Raw genomic sequence first — 17,414 nt, 5'->3', positions numbered from 1 at the left:
TTCAGTACCGATGTTTTGGTTCGTACCATCGTCTGAACGCTATTCGTAGATGCTGTTGTCGATACGTTCAAGGAGGGCCTGAATTTCATCTTCAAAAATTCTTTGGGGGGTTCCCTCGTTGGGTGGTCGAGCCGAGGACGACATCTGCGGTAGGAGATCTGAACTTATGGACCAATATGGGTTGATGCACGTGGCCTGCTCAGCAAAGGCTGGAAGACTTTGAGAGTAAATAGAAAGCGACTTCGATGCCATCGTGGAGGCGTTCATTTCGTGTGAAGCAGGGAAAATTGAGGTGCGTTGCTCTAAACTTGCAATCATGAAGATGTTCAAGAAAGATAATAGTGAGTGAAGGTGTAGCAGAATAGAATGGGAATCGAATGATGATGGTAGTATCTGTGAAGCTGATGACGCTAGAAGAAGGCCAGGGATCAGGAGGAGATATCGTACCTTATTAGGTGACGCTCTACTGTAGGTAGGTAGGGACTAGCCCTTTTCATAGATTCAAGTTGCCATGTAGAAAGTGCTACTCGCCTCGCTACCTTGTGAAGGAGTAGCGACCAAGAAACGAGGAAACGGAAACACCAAAGCTCATCATCAGATCAGGAAAGTGATTCACGGCCTCATTCTCGCCATATCTTAGTCCACTGTAGACGACGTGCCTCAAGTCAGGGGTACCTTTATCAGATGAACACTTTTATTACTTTCAGCCGAGAGTCGAGGGACTCCGAGAAATGTCAAACAATATCATCACGAGGAACTAATCAACCAGAACAAACAATTCATGTGCTTATGTAGAAGTTCATTTATTTTCATCCTTGTCCAAGCCTCTCTACGCCCTTATCCTCCTCCCAACAGCTCTCCACATTCCATAAGATCCAGTCGCCCAAATCAAATAACTAAAAAAGGGGGAATATTTGTTTTGACTGCGAATGACAAAGAAGACGATTCTTTTTAGCTCTAATATGTTTGTCCGCAAAACTCCCTGAACATGCGCCGTGAGGCTCCCATCCATACATACATCCATCCATACATCCGCCCTGGTCTCCAATCGTCGTCATCATGAGTTCAACCTCACCATGCATGCTTTCCAGACATGGTGTCCCCTTTAAATTGCAATCGTATGTTCTCCTTCAGTACTTACTGTCGGGACTTGAGCAGGTTGTGCAGGTATGAAGCAAACTGCCTCTTGTCCGTCGACGTCGTAAGAGATCGTAAAAAGTCATCACCGTTAACCCCAAGGCTAGGGAAGATGTTGTTTTGGAGTTCCTGGATAAAAGACTCGCCCGTCTTGGTGTAAATGGTCTGCTCTAGACCTGCAATCTCTGTGAGAATTTGCTTAGTCTGAGCGTCCTGGTAAGGCCGGAAGCTGGGGTTCTTCATAACCTCCCAGCAAGTCGAGTGGAACCTTTGAATCATGAAATGGTCAAAGCCAGGAAATGCGGGGTTGGGGCTTCCAGAGGGAGCCGTTGGGTTCTGCGAAATAGTGGCAACGTCAGGTCCTCCCCATATGGCTGCCATCCTTGTCATCAGAGTGAAAGCCAGACGGCTACCACCGATGTTCCCCTCGAGAGTCTTGGCGAGCTCAATGATAGAGGAAATCATAGGCTCAAAGAAGCCCTGGTTAGATTCACTGACGAGAACACCATCCAATCCATTGTTCAGAATAATCTGGAGAAAAGAGAGGTATTCCCTCCTCAGCTCGGCCAGCTGAATCTCATCATCGGTACCAGCAATGGGCTCCGTAAGCCCACCGAAGATACGTTGAAGTAAAGGCGTCAAGAGCATGTTCAAGACCTCGTAAATTTCAGCCTTGAAGCCAAACACCACTTGATCCAGCAGACGAAGAAACATGGCCATCTCGTCCTTAGATGAGCTCTGAGACAGCAGTCCTTCAATCCACTGGGGCAATTGGGGCAGCACGGCAGCACCAAGGACACCCAACAGCTTAGAAAAGGCTGATCGGCAAGCAGTTCGGATCTCAGAAGACGAGTTCAGCTGGTTGAGGGCAATGAGAATGGCTTCGGCTGCGCGAGAAAACTCATCCGAGACAGCCTTGTCAGGAGGTCCATGAGCATTAGCGGAGGTGATACCCGGAGTCCAGTCAGAGAACCCGTGGGCCAATGTGCCCAATGCCATAACAATGTGGTGCACTTGAAGGGTAGCCTGCGCATCTCCAGACTTGGCTCGTGGGAGGTGTCCTTCCATGTCGGTGAATAGGGGGTCCATAACAGATCGAGCGTACAAGGCCTGCTTATCAGCAGGTGTACTTTGGGTCGAGGAAATACAGCCAATGGCCTCGAAAAGGTACAGTTGGCTTGTAAAGAGAGCATCCGCGGAGTGGTCAGATTCGTCTGATGACATATCATCGTCGGCATCATCACCAGGGACCTCGGCCTTGATGGGCAAGAGATCTCCGATCGACTGGATGACTGTCTCTGCAACATTGCCAACCTGAGCACGCAGCTGCTTGATGAAGCGGTGGAACAAGTACCACGATCGCGTCTTTATCCGAACGTGGTCATGGTGAACCAATCGCACAAAGTTCTCTAGAACTTGAGGGATGTACTGTGAGAGATGGTTCTCGAAAACCACGCAATACCTCACACAAATCTCCATGTACTGCAGAAGGATGGCGGGATGAGAGAAGTTGGCAATACCTACATTGGTTAGCATCACCAAACTGTAACGGATTCACTGAAGTACTCACCAGATTCAACCATCTTCTGCATCATAACCACCAACCTCTCCGAGGCCTCAGTAGAAGGCTGGTTTTTGGTGCCCAGTCCTTGATTGGGAAGTGCAAGCTCGCCAAAGAGGTACATCTCATACAACGCAAGATCAAGATCTCGCCAGTCCATTTGCGAGCCCTGCTGATCAAGAGTTTGAAAAGTGGTGGCAACCAAGTTGCTGAGCATATCCATGTACAAAGGCTGGTCAATGGCTGCAATTGACTTTTGCAGATTCTGTAGCTTGCGACGTAGCTCTTGAAATTCAGCTTCATCTGTGAGCTCATCTTCATCACCCCAGGTGGTAGTCTCATCGTATCTCATTTTGTGGATGATGGCATCTAGAATTGGCGCAAGCATACCGCCGTAGTCTTGGTGAACAACAGTGAGTTTACGGAGGAAAGTGAGAAGGTCTGTCAGGGCGGGAATGACAGACGAGCAGACCTCATCATATTCGTCAGAGAAGAAGCGCAGAAGGAAAGGGAGGAACCCTTGGAGGTGCTGATTAGCTCTAGCGCGAGTGTCATCACTGATCTGGTTGTCCTCAAGGGCCCGTACGATATCGGAGAGTACGGTGTTAACTAACTTGGCCACTGCTTCGGCCAGGTCCGTATCGTAACGAGAGGTTCCCTTGTACTCGCTCAACGGGGGGCTAGCAACTAATTGTTCAACAATCTCCCTGAGGTTAATGAAGGAGATCATCTCCATCTTGTCTGCCGAACGCATCTTCTTGCCGCATATCTCATTCAAGGTATCAATGGCGGTGTCGCGGACCTTGTCTTGTACATTAGTGCTTGGTCGGCCAACTACCGGCAGCAGCAGCCCGAGCATATCCTGGCTGATAACCAAGGAGATGTCCATCCAGCTAACCCACTTGCCCAAGACTTTGAGAACAAGTTCTACGACGGTATCGTTGTTCGAGTATCGTGTTAGGAGCTGCTTCCACGACTCAGACACCTTGTGCATATCCTGAGCTCGAAGTTGGTCCTTGAGCTCGGTATTTCGCTTGGTCTCGTTGCTCTGCCGTGACAGAAGCATATCTGCAATCTCGTCATGGATGGATCCCAGAGTTCGAAGATAAAAAACGACGCCTGGGACGTTGTCGGTATTTGTGGAGAGGCCGGTCAACTCAAGTTGGTCGTCGAGGAAGCTCTGCCATCCGTCTTGGTAAAGAAAGACAAACAAGTACGTCAATGTTTGTGTGAGCTTGTTCTGAAGGTGATAAGGGTCGGCTTCTTGCTGGGCGTTAGGACCGTATGTTTGGCGACAGTATTGGAGAAGGGTGTCTTTGAGGAAAGCCAGGCTTGCCTGGTCGAGACCTTGAGTGTGCACCGCATAGTTGACCACTTCGAGACAGACCATGCGGACGACTTCTGAGGTTTGGGGGGTTCGAGCGAAGAGGGTAGTGCAAGCTTGCCATCCTGAGGGATCGTTTCGTAGTTGGTTTAGGTATTCGAAAGCTTGCTCCTTGAGAGATTGATCGGAGGTGGGGTTCGAGAGAATCCCGACGGCATTCTCGACCTGAGCCATTGGGACCAGAGTTAGCAAAGAGACGATATCATGTATTCATAAGCTTCAGATAACAACCATTCCGTCGGGTCGGGCCTGGGAAGTGTGGACATTGGGCCGATGCGGCTTGGCCATCCAAAAGTGACAGTTGAAATGGCGGGGCACGAGAGCACCCCAGCGAGCGTCATGGGACAAAGACGAAGGAAGATGATGGAAGAACAACGCATCAACTCACCTGAGCTTCCATGATCAAAGATTCAGGTTGTGGAAAACGCTAGAGTGAGAGGTATTCCAAGTATGGACGATGCTGCTATAACTCGGGCAGCCTCAGATATACAGCATCCAGCATAGTTATGATAGAAAATAAACGGACAAGGTGAACAAGGCTACCGAGGGGTCATGCCTAAACGTGGTTGGTATTGAAAGCTGGGGAAAAGGAGCCTGTGCAACAGGCAGGGGTATAGGTTATGGATCTGGAGCTATCCCAACGGCAGGAGCTTCAAAGAGAGCCGAAATGTGCACAAAAACAGGCGATTTGAGACGTTGATGCTGATTTTGGATTGGATAGCGTGTGAAGACTGCGTTTTTATCGAGACGTGCTATTTCTAAAAGTCGGTGCGCTGAACTTCTTGGGTCGATGTGGGGTAACTCCCTCGGCACATGTTCGGTAAAAGGGTCTCCCCCATCACCATCTCAGGAACCTCCATCACCAAGCTCATCAGCTGCAAGGTACCACCCTATCTAAACCCTCGTTGACATCTCATGTAACGAGATACTGCATTAGTTCTATGGCGATGCAGCACTTAACCTTGCTTGGAAACGCATACATATGCCGACAGTCTTGACAGCTTGAGCTACTTTTGAACCCAAACACTATTCGACGCAGAAGAATTCAACGCTCTGACAATTCTATTTCGTGAGTTAAACATATATCGAATAGCATCCTCTGAGCAGATGTGAGCCATGATGAAACCTTCCAAGATTCGACATGTCAGGTCAAACATGCTACGTGAGCCCTACTAGTGGAGTAGGGCAATCGAGGCAAGCTGTAACTGAATCTCCATCTTCTTCTGTACCCAGATCAGATAGAAGCGATTCTTCAAGGTTTCAGTGAAGCACGAACTAGACCTTCGTACACCCAGCCATGTTTGTTTGAATCGATCAAGGTGTTGCCAAACTTGTGCGTCAGACTTCTACTCATTAGCACCAACCACTTGGATGTCAGATACGCCCGAATTCTCAACACGCTCTAGACATCGAGGTGTTTTTTATACCAAAAAGCCATATGTTGATGCCAGTAAACTCGCATTACGAGCGTGAGTGGCTGTGAGACAAACACTCATATACCTCAAGCTCCAGCCGTTTCAACTGTATTTCAATGGAAGTAGAGTATATGAGTCTGTTAGTTGTCATAAGGTTAGGTATCGATAAGGTTGTGTCAACGCTATAACAGCATTTCCGAAAGCTCAAAATGATCAGGTATAAGACCCTCGAGACCTGAAATGGATGTCAATAAAAATCTCTTGAAGACCGATTAAACCCCGCGGTAAATGGACAGCGTCAACAACTTGCATAGTGCTGATCGCAAAAACAACGAGTCTCATCGTATGATAAGTTGAAATAATGGTTGGGTAAGAGGCCGGAACATGAGAGTCTGGAAAGGCTTATTACCAGCGATATTGCCAACTCATGGTGGTCAGCGCTTCGCATGGCAACACTCGGTTTGAACTTTTGACATGAAAACTGATTCGGAGGGCCGATCAAATAACCGATGTTTCGTTCGGAGAATAAGTCGGCATGGCCGCCCTCTGAAACTTGGAACAACGAATCTCTTGCTCGACGACAAGCATCGCTGGTCCATTACGAGACCGCATGACGTGAATTCGGGACCCAGCGTCTGTGGGCCGTGTGCTTTGTTTCTCGATAGTTCCTGGGAAATAGTGACGATCGTCAACTCAAGCGCTGAAACAACAGAGATCGACAGGCGCTCGGCGCTACACACGTGCAAAGCCTTCTTTGGTGGGCATGAGGGCGATTATCAATGGATTAGGTTGCCCAAGACAGAGAAGAGTCGTCAGCTTCATTTCCCCATCTGTATTGTACCCTCCTTGTTGGTGCCAAGTTGGAGCTGTGTATGATTGCCAAACATTGAGAATCCACTCTTTATCTTGCATTATTTAACAAGAGCAAGTGTCGCAAGTCTCCTATAGCGGAGAGGTTTATTATACCTTGGTATAGGCTATGCTGTTTCTGAAATGCGGGTGTTTTTTGATACGCGGGCTCTCGCTGCAACTAACGATTCGTTGCCAAGCTTCCATGACAGGCGGCATGATTGTCAGGAGGAGGCGGCAAGCCACTACCGGCTGGGGCATTGGCTCACAACCAGCCAACACCCAACCAAGGAGAAGCAAGGGTCCAGCAGGGGTGTTCTATACGCAAGAATCTTTAGGATGTATCTTTGTTGTTACGCAAGCAGAGAGTACAGCGCCCACAGCATATCGAACAAGAATAGAAGCATCTCTAGCTGTGATTGTAATCGGCGATCGAATACGGACAGTCCGATCATATCGTTGATAGTGGACCTTTAAGATAGCGAGCCGCGTAAAGATGCCAATATTGTGGTCCTTTGTTTCAAATCAAATCGACGTCATGAGTTTGAAATGTTGTTTTTTCATCAACACCAGCAAACTACAGTGTTGTACGTATCTACCTAGCTACTAATGGTGTGACAAGGCACGAGCATCGCGGGAATAAGCATTCATCCAAAGCCCAAGATTGGACGAGATTGAATTTGCGCTTGTGAGTTAAATGACCATAGCGACATCATCCATGCTTCTTGAGTTTTGAGGCCTCTTTACAGTTTTGTGATGATGCAATGTTACAATCCATGTGATATTACCGTTACCGCCTCGAAAACACTCTCTCGAGAAGCTGAATACAAAGGTACTCACCGAAACAACTCGATAATCTTCTCAATTTTCTTTTTGTCTCACATTTTCGTATTTACAATCATTATGTAGCATTAATCTCTCCAAATCGATCCCAGTGAAGTAACCGAGATATGTCTTTTAAAGGCCTGCAATTCGGGGTCTATCGCTGTCCATTTCATCCAGAATTAGAACTTCTGATCTCGGTTCTGGTTATATTGTGATGTTGCACTTTTGGCCCTCCCTCATACCCACATGGTTGTTGATAAGCCTAACTAGCTCACGCATCTGGTGACGAACGTCAGATGGTGTTTCTATCTTGGGGATTGCTTGTTCAACATAGTGTTCCGATAGCCTCAGCTCAATCTGAAGTACGCAATAGTTAAATCAATGCCAAGTTTCTACAAGAGATGAGATGCTCATGGCATCCATTTCCGAGGCGGAATTTTAGAGGGTGGTTGCAGTACATACTCTGTGGGTTCCTGCATTAGAGGAGTGGCGCTGGGAACACTGCCCCACGAAGCGTTTAGTGTTGTATCAGATTTTGTGCAAGGAAGATGAAGCCAATCAAATGAATCATGCAAGCCCTGGATAAAGTCACAATGGCGCAGTGCTGATCCAAGATGAATTTCTAGAATTCATTGGTTGTTACAACTTGCGCTTTGAGACATCATGTTCCGTCTTTTGATGTAGAGCCAACGTGACCCAGACACTTCGAAAAACGTTGTAGCTATAAAATACAAGAAATAAGCTTCAAGATAATACTAAAACCATCTATATGCCGCATACCAGGTTGCACACAAGGCGAAACAAGACATGTCTTGGCCTCCTATCAAGATGGAACCTATCGACAATCCCTAGCTCATAGAACGTTTATGCAAATCCGACCTTTTCAGTGAGGCAAGGGCGGACAAAGGATTCTGAGCCCCTGCATAAAAGTTTTTATACACTTGCACAAGTCCTTGTATCTTAGCGGTCGGTCTCCAAATCAGCAGGCAGGCCAGGGAGACTAGAGGCTACCTACCGCATTAGGTAGTAACGCAGCACCAACTTCCGTCGGGGCCAGTTACCTTTGCTCTATCCGTAATCCAGGGAATAGAATACACCCTGGTTTCGCCTTTCATTACCTATCCCTGATCAGCATGCACCAAGCATCGATCCTCATATGCCGCGCTCTAAGGTGAGGCCGACTAGACACAATGGAAGGACACTCGAGAGACACAGTGTTGGATATTGCTTCGACAACCACCCCGACTATTCATGCGTCGTAGAAGCCTCTCGTCGAGCTGTCATGCGACAGATTAACAAGCTTAAAGATACAGCCTGTATCAAAGCCTCAACAAACTGTTCGCTAGACTTGGCGCCGCAGAAGTACCCCCCTCTTTCAAAACGGCCACTCAGAAGTCAAAACATACCTGGCGATCGATGGGTGTGGCGGAATCCACTTTAGACGACCGAGATGAAGAGAGGGTGAAAGGACGGCGTTCGACTGGTCCACACCTTGTTTCCGACCACCAGTTGGCCACTGACATTTCGGAGTTGATACCAGGAACCATACGTTCTTCCCAAAACGGTCTGATCTCGGAGCGTCTTTGCTTCTCGGACAGAGATTCTCTTGAGAGTTCAGAGAAAGCCTCACCACGCTCTTGTTTTGAAGGCTGAACTCGGCGGTCCGAGACCACAGTACGAAAATGCATTGGTGACATCTACGGTGCTCCCAGTCATGGACAACTGTCCGTGACCCAGATTCAATGGTGATCCAACCGCCATCTTTCAAGGATGATATGGGTCTCGGATCCACGGACCTCAGAAACGCCCATGGGTGGTCGACCGACTTTGAAAGACCGGGGCAGCGACATGGCTTCCCCCAGCTTTGATGGACCATCTGCTAGGGCCGCACACTTCATCCCATGTTTGTTGCCTTTACGGAACCCCCTTGGGCCCAGAAAGGTTGACCTCCTGGATGATCTGGTACGTAATCTCCGTACATAGGAGTTGATGCTCTTTGTGTCGATGGACATCGGTATTAATATGCGACCATCCTGCGGCCTCAAACTCGACTTTTCTTCTCTTTCTTCTTCAGCCCAACAAGCCATTTCTAAGCTGCCAGTTTCAGAAACTTTTGACCTCGGTCGTCCATTCTTTCACCACTTTCGATATAACAACATATTTTTAAGCTTATAGCTTCAGCCTTTCTTTACATACCAACTTCCAATTCTTCAAGATGCGTTACTCTACTGCTGCCGCCGCTCTCCTGGCCTCTGGTGCCATGGCCACCGAGATCTCCAAGGTCTACGAGACCAAGCGAGTTACCATCACCTCTTGCGGTCCTGAGGTCACCAACTGCCCTGCTCGATCTACTGTCACCAGCAACACCGTTTACCCTGTCCCTCCCCAGGTCACCTCTGCTGAGCAGGGCAGCGAGACCACCGAGGAGGTCCCTGAAGTTCCTGAGACCACTGAGGCTCCCTTGACCACCTCTACCATCTACTCTACCAACATCAGGACTATCACCTCTTGCGCCCCCGAGGTTCCTGACTGCCCTGCCCGATCTGGTACTCCCGTCGTTGTCACCGAGACCATTGCTGTCTCCACCACCATCTGCCCCGTTGAGCCTACTGGTGGCAGCGAGAAGCCTGGAAAGCCTGAGCAGCCTGAGCAGCCTGGCAAGCCTGAAAAGCCCAGCTCGCCCGGTTACGAGCAGCCTTCCGGCCCCGCTCCTCCCGCTGAGACCAAGCCCGTCGAGACCAAGCCCGGCTACGAGCAGCCTTCCGCTCCTGCCCCTCCTGCCGAGACTAAGCCTGCTCAGCCTAGCAAGCCCGTTGTCCCTGGACAGCCTCAGCACCCCGGTAACGGCACCGTCCCCGTCTACCCCAACCCTCCCGCTACTCAGAGTGGTGAGAAGCCCGTTGTTCCTCCCACTCCTGTTCCCGTCCCCAGCAACCCCGGCAACCCTGAGCAGTGCGTTCCCTCTCAGTCTGTGACTGCCATCACCAAGGAGTACACCACCGTCCTCACCAGCGTTGAGTACTCTACCATCCAGGTTCCTTGCGCTACTGGCACCACTCCCGGCAACCCTAGCAACCCCGGCCAGCCTGAGTCTCCTACCGGACCTGCTGTTCCTCCTCCTGCCACCACCCCCATTGGCGGAGGTAACCAGACGTGAGTAACTCGAATATCCCGACTTGTATAATTTACTGACTTTCCTCAAGCGTTCCTACTCCTCCTGCCGTCACTGCTGGCGCTGCTACCTTCGCCGGCTCTGCTTTCTTCGCTGCCGTTGCTGGTCTCGCCGCTTTCACCCTGGTCTAAAACTATTCCCCTTTCTCCTAGCATCTGTTGAAGCCTGCAGGCTATGGCAACTTATGAACTCTTCTGTGTTTAATGGTCTTGCTGGAATGTATAGTACTCGAGTAGACTTTTGAATACATTGCTTCTTTTTTTTTTTTTTTGGCTTACTTCTATGTACTTGGATATATCTGATCCGCAGTCTGGGATATGCGATTGGAACTTATTTGCTATTGTTTAATTCTGACATGATATCTCTATATGGCAGTCTTTGGGAACTTTGTGATTCAACTTGCTCGCAACTCATGAATTCTCAAAGTGAATGTCGTTGTATTGGGGCGGACACTAGTTTGGCGCCAAGGAGTGTTATCAAGCCACCCGATTCTGGACCCTGGCAAATCCGGGGTGAAGGGTTCGCCAATGCACATGCTCCACCCATCTAATTTCCCAACCTTGACCACTTGGGATCTGAAGCAACGGCGTCGATTATCCAAATGGGAAGAGGCAAATTGCCAAATGTCGCTTCAGGGAACTCGTCTTCAATGCATCTCGATCAAACAGGAAGATCGCTCGGTCTAGATTTGGCGTGGCATGTGATTTGGGTCAGATGGTTTGCTTGACATGGACTCTTGAAGGGAAGTTCATTTTGTTTGCTACAAGGTGTCTATACTGGTGTCTGCTGGAATTGAACTGATTAGATGAGCAAGAGAGTGAATTGATATGTACCTGGGGTCGATTTTCGTCCAAACCTCCATATTTAGAGAATTAGTTCAGTGAGCAGACTAGCAAGACAGTGAAGCCCTTTGATGTGTATTACTCCGTAGTATTCGGGGCTTTCTGGCTTTACTATACTAAGTGCCACTCGAATAAATCGTAAGGATGGTGCTTTGTTAGTTATTTTATCTGGCATTTCAGTACCGTGGGAATTACTAGCATGGTAAGGTTCTCATATCATAAGAAGTCAAGAACTGGTACTTACCCTGTATTCTCAACTCTTGAATATCCGTCGAGACCATTTTATGATAACAAAAACATGTATTCTTATGCAATCTATTACTACTTTTACCTTCATCAATGGTTGCTTTATCAAGCAAAATTGATCTGGATAATCCTCAATTCCGGAGCCCAGCGTCTTCTAGAGCCGTTGCTTGATAATATGACCAAGCATCACAATCTACGGCATGCTAGTGGTGCCAGTTAGTCAAGTCAGAAGAAGAAAAATGATAAGAAAAAAGTACTGCGTTCCGATAAATTAACGATACACCAACCCTTTACCCTATCCCATGGTCACCAGAGTGTTCGCGACAGTTATCAAGCCACAGTGCTGGGTCTTGTCACTTAGGGATGGGGGATATAGAACAAAAACTGGGTGAGAGCGCATCTAGGCGGTCATAACAGAAAGAAGGGTATACTAAAGGCAACAAATAATACGAAGTTATAAAGAAGTACAACCATATTATATATGGCCGTTCAGAGTGTTGTGGGTCTTGCCCGTTGTCATTGAGAATATTGTGTAATACTTCTCTGAAGCATGCTGTACTTGTGTAAGATGGAAAACCACCCAATCGAACTGTATTTCTAAATATCGGCATTTCGCAGCAATCAACACTTACAAGGGTCTGCCCTCACGTACCAACTGCGTGAGTGCCTGGCCTTAGTTCGGCTTCTTGTTCTAAGTCGTCATGTACAGTAAGACGGGTGTCTCCGAATTAGCACAGGCAACCAATTATGGATGGATGGATGTCTTTGAATTCTTGGAGAAGTTGGGGAAGCTCGACGCCACAACAAAAGTACGTACCACAGATATCACAACCTACTCCAGGAGATAGAAGTTCCAAGCCATTCGAGCACGCCCCTTTCAGAATGAGCTTGACGAGTATGTTAAAGGCTCTTGGCTAGTTATAAGCTAGTCTTTATTAGAGATTGGGCTTGAAACTTGAGGAGAGAAACCTAAACTCGGGATTGAGAGGAATCTAGAGACAATGCTGGCTATAAGGCCAGGGGTATGCTTAGAACAGTTTGTAACATTCTTATCTAGTGATATGATGCTCTTAAGTTTAGCCAATCTGATGATAAAAGGAGTATTCAATAAGTCTTTACCTATTCTTGATTTGTGTAAAGGATTAGAGTGTATGGAAACAAGAAGGGGCCACTCTGTGTGCAGCTCTAGATAAGGTAGGTACCTAGTAGTGAAGAATGTCAAATAGGGAGTCTCGCATCACGCAACTGCATCAACAAAATCCATCTCGTCATCGCGAGATCCAACTTTGGCATTTACTGTGGGCCTTGTCACGATGTATTGAATAAGGTTCCCTAAGGTAAGGTAGGTACCTTACCTTACCTTACCTTAGGTACCCTTCGAGCGTGGTTGACGAATGCCACAGTCAAGGTATGACCTGCCACAAAGTCAATCCGCAAAGGATAAAGAGCAGAATTCTCCCCCCTGGCCTTGATTTCATCGTTCTATCTTTGTTCAATATCTCATCTGCTCCGACACGTTCGTTCTGTACTCTTATCCATCCGTATACCCTATCAAGTATACACTCACAACTTCAGAATGCCCTCAGACGAAATCGCAGTTATCGAAGAAGCAAACGATTCCAACTCTAAAAGCGAGAAGAAGAAAATCACTCTTGCCGCGAGCAACTCGAATTGGTCCTCCAGGAGGAATACCCAGGTCGTCGAGGATGAGGTCTTTGGTCATGTTGGCCCAGGCGAAGCAGGCCCCAACTATCGCGGCGTATTTAGCCCTCTCTACCATGATTTTCTTTTGGCGCTAATGTAGGTATGCATCCATAGCTTTCGTGGATAGGTACCATCGCCCTCATGACGAAAACCCAAGTCGGTCTCGGTGTCCTGGCTATTCCCAAAACGTTCCATACCCTCGGCCTCCTCCCCGGCGTCTTTTGCCTCGTAGCCATCGGTGGCATGACATCTTGGTCGGGTTACATTGTTGGTACTTTCAAGCTCAGACACCGAGAAGTGTATGCCATAGATGATGCTGGACGAGTGATGTTTGGCAGGATTGGCCGCGAAATCTTTGCTGCGATCTTGATGCTGAGTAAACATATCTCTTCCCCATAGATACTAAGGCTACGCTGCTAATATTATACAGACTGGGTCTTCATCTCTGCATCAGCCATGCTCGGTATCTCGGTTGGGCTCAATGCTGTATCAGACCACGCCCTTTGCACCTGGTCTTGGGTCATTATCGCCGCTGTCAGCACGGGTCTCCTGGCTAGCATCCGAACCCTGGGCAATATAGGATGGATTGCATGGGTTGGCATTACCGGTATCATGATCGCCATCTTCTCTGTAACCATCGCTGTTGGAGTCGAGAGAAGAGGAAGCCCGGCGCTTGTTTCGGGAAACTCCACGGCGTTCAGGGCCATCAACAACCCTCCATTTGCCGACGCCATGGCAGCAGTCTCTAGCCACATCTTCGCCTACGCCGGGGTGCCCGCCTACTTTCCCATCATCGCCGAGATGCAACAGCCGGAGCATTACACATCAGCGCTCATCTGGTCGCAGGTTATTATGACTGCTGTCTACGTTGTGATTGGTGTTGTTATATACTGCTTCGTCGGCTCCAATGTTGCCTCTCCTGCTCTGGGTTCTGCAGGTGAAATCATGAAGAAGGTCAGCTACGGATTTGCTCTGCCGGGCCTTTTAGTCAGTGCCATGATTGTCACTCATGTAAGGCTTGCCAAAAACCCAGCACCTCGTCATTTGATTATTAACAACAATCATAGTTACCTGCCAAGTACATCTTCCTCCGTGTCCTCCGCGGCTCTGATCACCTCCACCGCAACAGTCTTGTTCACTGGGGTACTTGGCTTGGCTGCACTGCCGGCATTACTATCCTCGCCTACATCATAGCCAGCGCTATCCCCGTGTTTGATCCTCTTGTGTCATTAATTGGTGCATCTTTCGGTGTCTTCCTTTGCTTCCAGCCCTTCGGATGCATGTGGCTGCACGACAACTGGAGATCCCGGAACCGTAGCCTCAGGTGGAGAGGAAAGTTCGCCTGGAGCATATTCATCATTATTATTGGCACCTTCCTCATGATTGGCGGTACATTTGGCTCTGTTGAAGGCCTTATCATTGCCACTACTAATGGACATGGCGCAGCTTGGGGTTGCGCGGACAACTCTAGGCCTGGCCCTCAGCTCGTGAACTTGACAGCCAGCACCACCTCAACGGCCACTCCCTAAGCATGGCTAGCTCTCTTTTCCCTCTTCTCACATTGATAGTATACATCATAGGATATTCTGTATGCGTATGGCTTGGAGGAAACTGCAGATAAAATCTCACTTCTCAAACTCTGGTTCCATTGCAGAACGTAACTTCTGGAACTTGCTTGCCCTCGTGACAAGCAGACATTCCCTGCAGTAGAATCCATGTTACCTCTTAGAAAGATAGGCTACAATTGAGTTTTGTGGTTGCATGCTCGAAGAGGAATACCCGGGTCATCGAGAATGAGGTCTTTGGCCATGCTAGGCGAGGAAAGAAAACACAGAACCTCGATCCTAAATGACAGAAAGATTTAGGTAATATAGTCTAAGGTTAGGAAAGCTTTTAATGAGTTTATTTTAGCACCCTAGATTAAGGTTCGCTGTTTTCTTGCCCCCCCAAAGCCATGTTGGTTTGCTCTGATCTAAATTTAAGCTTAACTAAGTGCCAGTGACCAATCATGTATTCTCCGACACTTGATGCTACTTGGCAGGGGTGCATCGATCATTAGGTAGGTGCGAGATTCCCGAATAGGCATCTCAAGATCTGCTGGGGTTCAGCCAAGACCTTGGCACAGTGACATGGATGATTACACTCTTGGCTATCTACTTACATTTAATTATTTGCATAAACGTTAAACCTCCATCGTCGTCGGGCGTCAACATGAAGCCCATCGAAGACTCCCTGTGGAGGAGAGGAAAAGTATATATCCCTTTTGTGTTTGGGCGCTACCATGAGAGATTATGAGGCTGGAGAAGATTCTAATCTCTTCAGCTATCATACTGGCCGAATATCAAAGCCGAAAACTCAGTTTCCGTCACGAGTCCAAGCTATAGGGCCGAGATGACTTGACGATGAGCCTGCCACTGAAGCAATGCCCGTATCGCCACGGCTAAAGATCTCGGTGAGGGCCGTAGGGCCGAGGACGCTCTTGGGGATCAGACCAGCTGAGTTTATGCAGTGTCTCATCGTAGTTGGGGTTGTTATTCCAGCTGTATTCGTATAAGGGGCTTAAGACGGTAGGGAAGATGGTAGGATAGTCTTTTGGCTTGAATTTGTGTATCTATTTCAGACTTGGACACTGCAGTTTGTGAGAACTGTCTTAACCCTGAGATTGGCGGCATCCAATAGTCTTCGGGATATTCTCGCGGGGAAAGGCTTGAGTTACGAGAACGTTGTGCGAGATCGGGCCGAGCATCAGCCACGGCCAATTGAGTTGGAGATATTACATAGACTTCTTGTGTTTCTATTTATCTTGCATTGGATCTGGGGTGTTGTATTAGCAATGTTTCCCTGATAATGCCTCGTTAGGAGAAATGGCAGCGTGGTACTTGGAGAGACCCGATGGCAGTTGGACAGCGGAATTGCCTGTTGAAGAATTCGATCGAGGGTCGTATTGGTACCCAAGTTTTAAGCTTAGATGCCGATTTGCCATGACTGGCAGCTTTCTTAATATTTGTAAAGCTACTGATAGTATGTGGGTTGTGAAGTTGCGAAGACTGTTTTACCATTTATAAACTCCCCCATGGTACCATGGAGTAGATGAATTTGGCATACACGAGATATGCACATCAGACTCTCAGCACGGCGGCGGGAATGTGGTAGCAGAGCTGTCTTTAGTTGCGGTGGAGTTTGACCGACTGCCGTTGGAGAAGGCTGTTTACTGTGAACTTGGGAGGGGCAAGGCTCCCAGAGTGTTGACTGCGGGACAAGAGATGATAACGTTCATTGAAGAGTATGATTAGGTAAACAACGTTGAGACGGAAGTGTGAGGCTCTGTTCACAGCCGGATCGGAGCTATAAAACGACCAGGCTGCATTTAACCCACCGGTACGGACACGGAGTTCGGACCAAGTGACATGCATCTTACTCCGTACGGAATACAGTCGTACAAGCAAATCGCCTGCAACTAGTGAATGAAAGAATTTCACTAGTAGGCGGTTCCCCTACCAATAAGCCAAGCCTCGTCAGATTCTTAAGCTTCGTGTTCAGGAATCTGACCAGTTTAAACCGCGTGGCCCGTACCACGTAAGAATGCGGAGAGAAGACATCTTACGATAAATCTTTGTGATTGTATGCATTGTTTCAAGGAGATTGGGCTGAAGTACGAATCATTACGCGTACACGTGTTGAAGTCAGCGAGGTTCAAGTTGCTTGAGTGGGTGGTAAGATAATAGCTTGGTGGATTGTGGATGTTGATGGGCTGGCGTTTAGATAACTGTTTCAACCTGCACTGCACTGTACTGCAGATAAATATCTTGTAGAGACAAGGTGTTATTTCGAGGACCAGTTTCTGTAAATCACAATGCAGAGTTTGTAGAGCTGAATATGCAACGTGAGCTTCGTACAAGGCACACATCAAATGTCAGGAGAAGTAGGGGAGTGAGTCTCGAGTGCTGAGCTAATGGCGGGTGTAAGCCGGGTCAATTCCACAAATCTTACAGGAAATAAAGAAAAATAGGCCTAAAGGTAAATCGACATTAGTCCCATTCGTCATTATCCTGAACTTGTGTTGTTTCAAGAAATGTGACGCAAGTCAGGCTGTAAAGTCAAGGATATTCTCTCCAAGCCTCCACGGGCAAGACTGAAAGAGAAAACGATTCGAAAAGAAAAAGGGCTGAATGACGCATCATTAACTTCACTTAACGGGTTCGAGTCCTTCGCAGCGCTCATTTCCGTGGCCGGGATTGATGATTGGTCGGATCGTGGTGATCAATCTCACTCGGACTCG

General features: G+C 48.0%; 3 protein-coding genes across 3 annotated transcripts; 2 read left to right on the top strand and 1 right to left on the bottom strand.

Moving 5' to 3' along the window:
• Window positions 1-1,137: 1,137 nt before the first annotated feature.
• LOS1 (pre-tRNA nuclear export protein) lies at window positions 1,138-4,256 on the bottom strand (the record flags this gene model as incomplete). Its single annotated transcript, XM_044820053.1, has 2 exons — window positions 1,138-2,657; window positions 2,708-4,256. The coding sequence occupies 2 exons, from the start codon at window positions 4,254-4,256 to the stop codon at window positions 1,138-1,140; spliced, it is 3,069 nt and encodes a 1,022-aa protein (XP_044684353.1).
• Window positions 4,257-9,386: 5,130 nt separating this feature from the next.
• Window positions 9,387-10,474, top strand: J7337_002322 (uncharacterized protein; the record flags this gene model as incomplete). Its single annotated transcript, XM_044820052.1, has 2 exons — window positions 9,387-10,324; window positions 10,375-10,474. 2 exons carry the CDS (start codon window positions 9,387-9,389, stop codon window positions 10,472-10,474), a joined length of 1,038 nt encoding a protein of 345 aa, XP_044684352.1.
• Window positions 10,475-13,007: 2,533 nt separating this feature from the next.
• Window positions 13,008-14,664, top strand: J7337_002321 (uncharacterized protein; the record flags this gene model as incomplete). Its single annotated transcript, XM_044820051.1, has 4 exons — window positions 13,008-13,190; window positions 13,250-13,511; window positions 13,566-14,146; window positions 14,203-14,664. The coding sequence occupies 4 exons, from the start codon at window positions 13,008-13,010 to the stop codon at window positions 14,662-14,664; spliced, it is 1,488 nt and encodes a 495-aa protein (XP_044684351.1).
• Between the last annotated feature and the right edge of the window lie 2,750 nt (window positions 14,665-17,414).

This window comes from Fusarium musae, chromosome 2 (assembly GCF_019915245.1).
Source record: "Fusarium musae strain F31 chromosome 2, whole genome shotgun sequence".
Classification (NCBI taxonomy): domain Eukaryota; kingdom Fungi; phylum Ascomycota; class Sordariomycetes; order Hypocreales; family Nectriaceae; genus Fusarium; species Fusarium musae.
The sequence above is the reverse complement of the archived record's forward strand: the minus strand, read 5'-3'. Positions and strand labels throughout refer to the sequence as shown.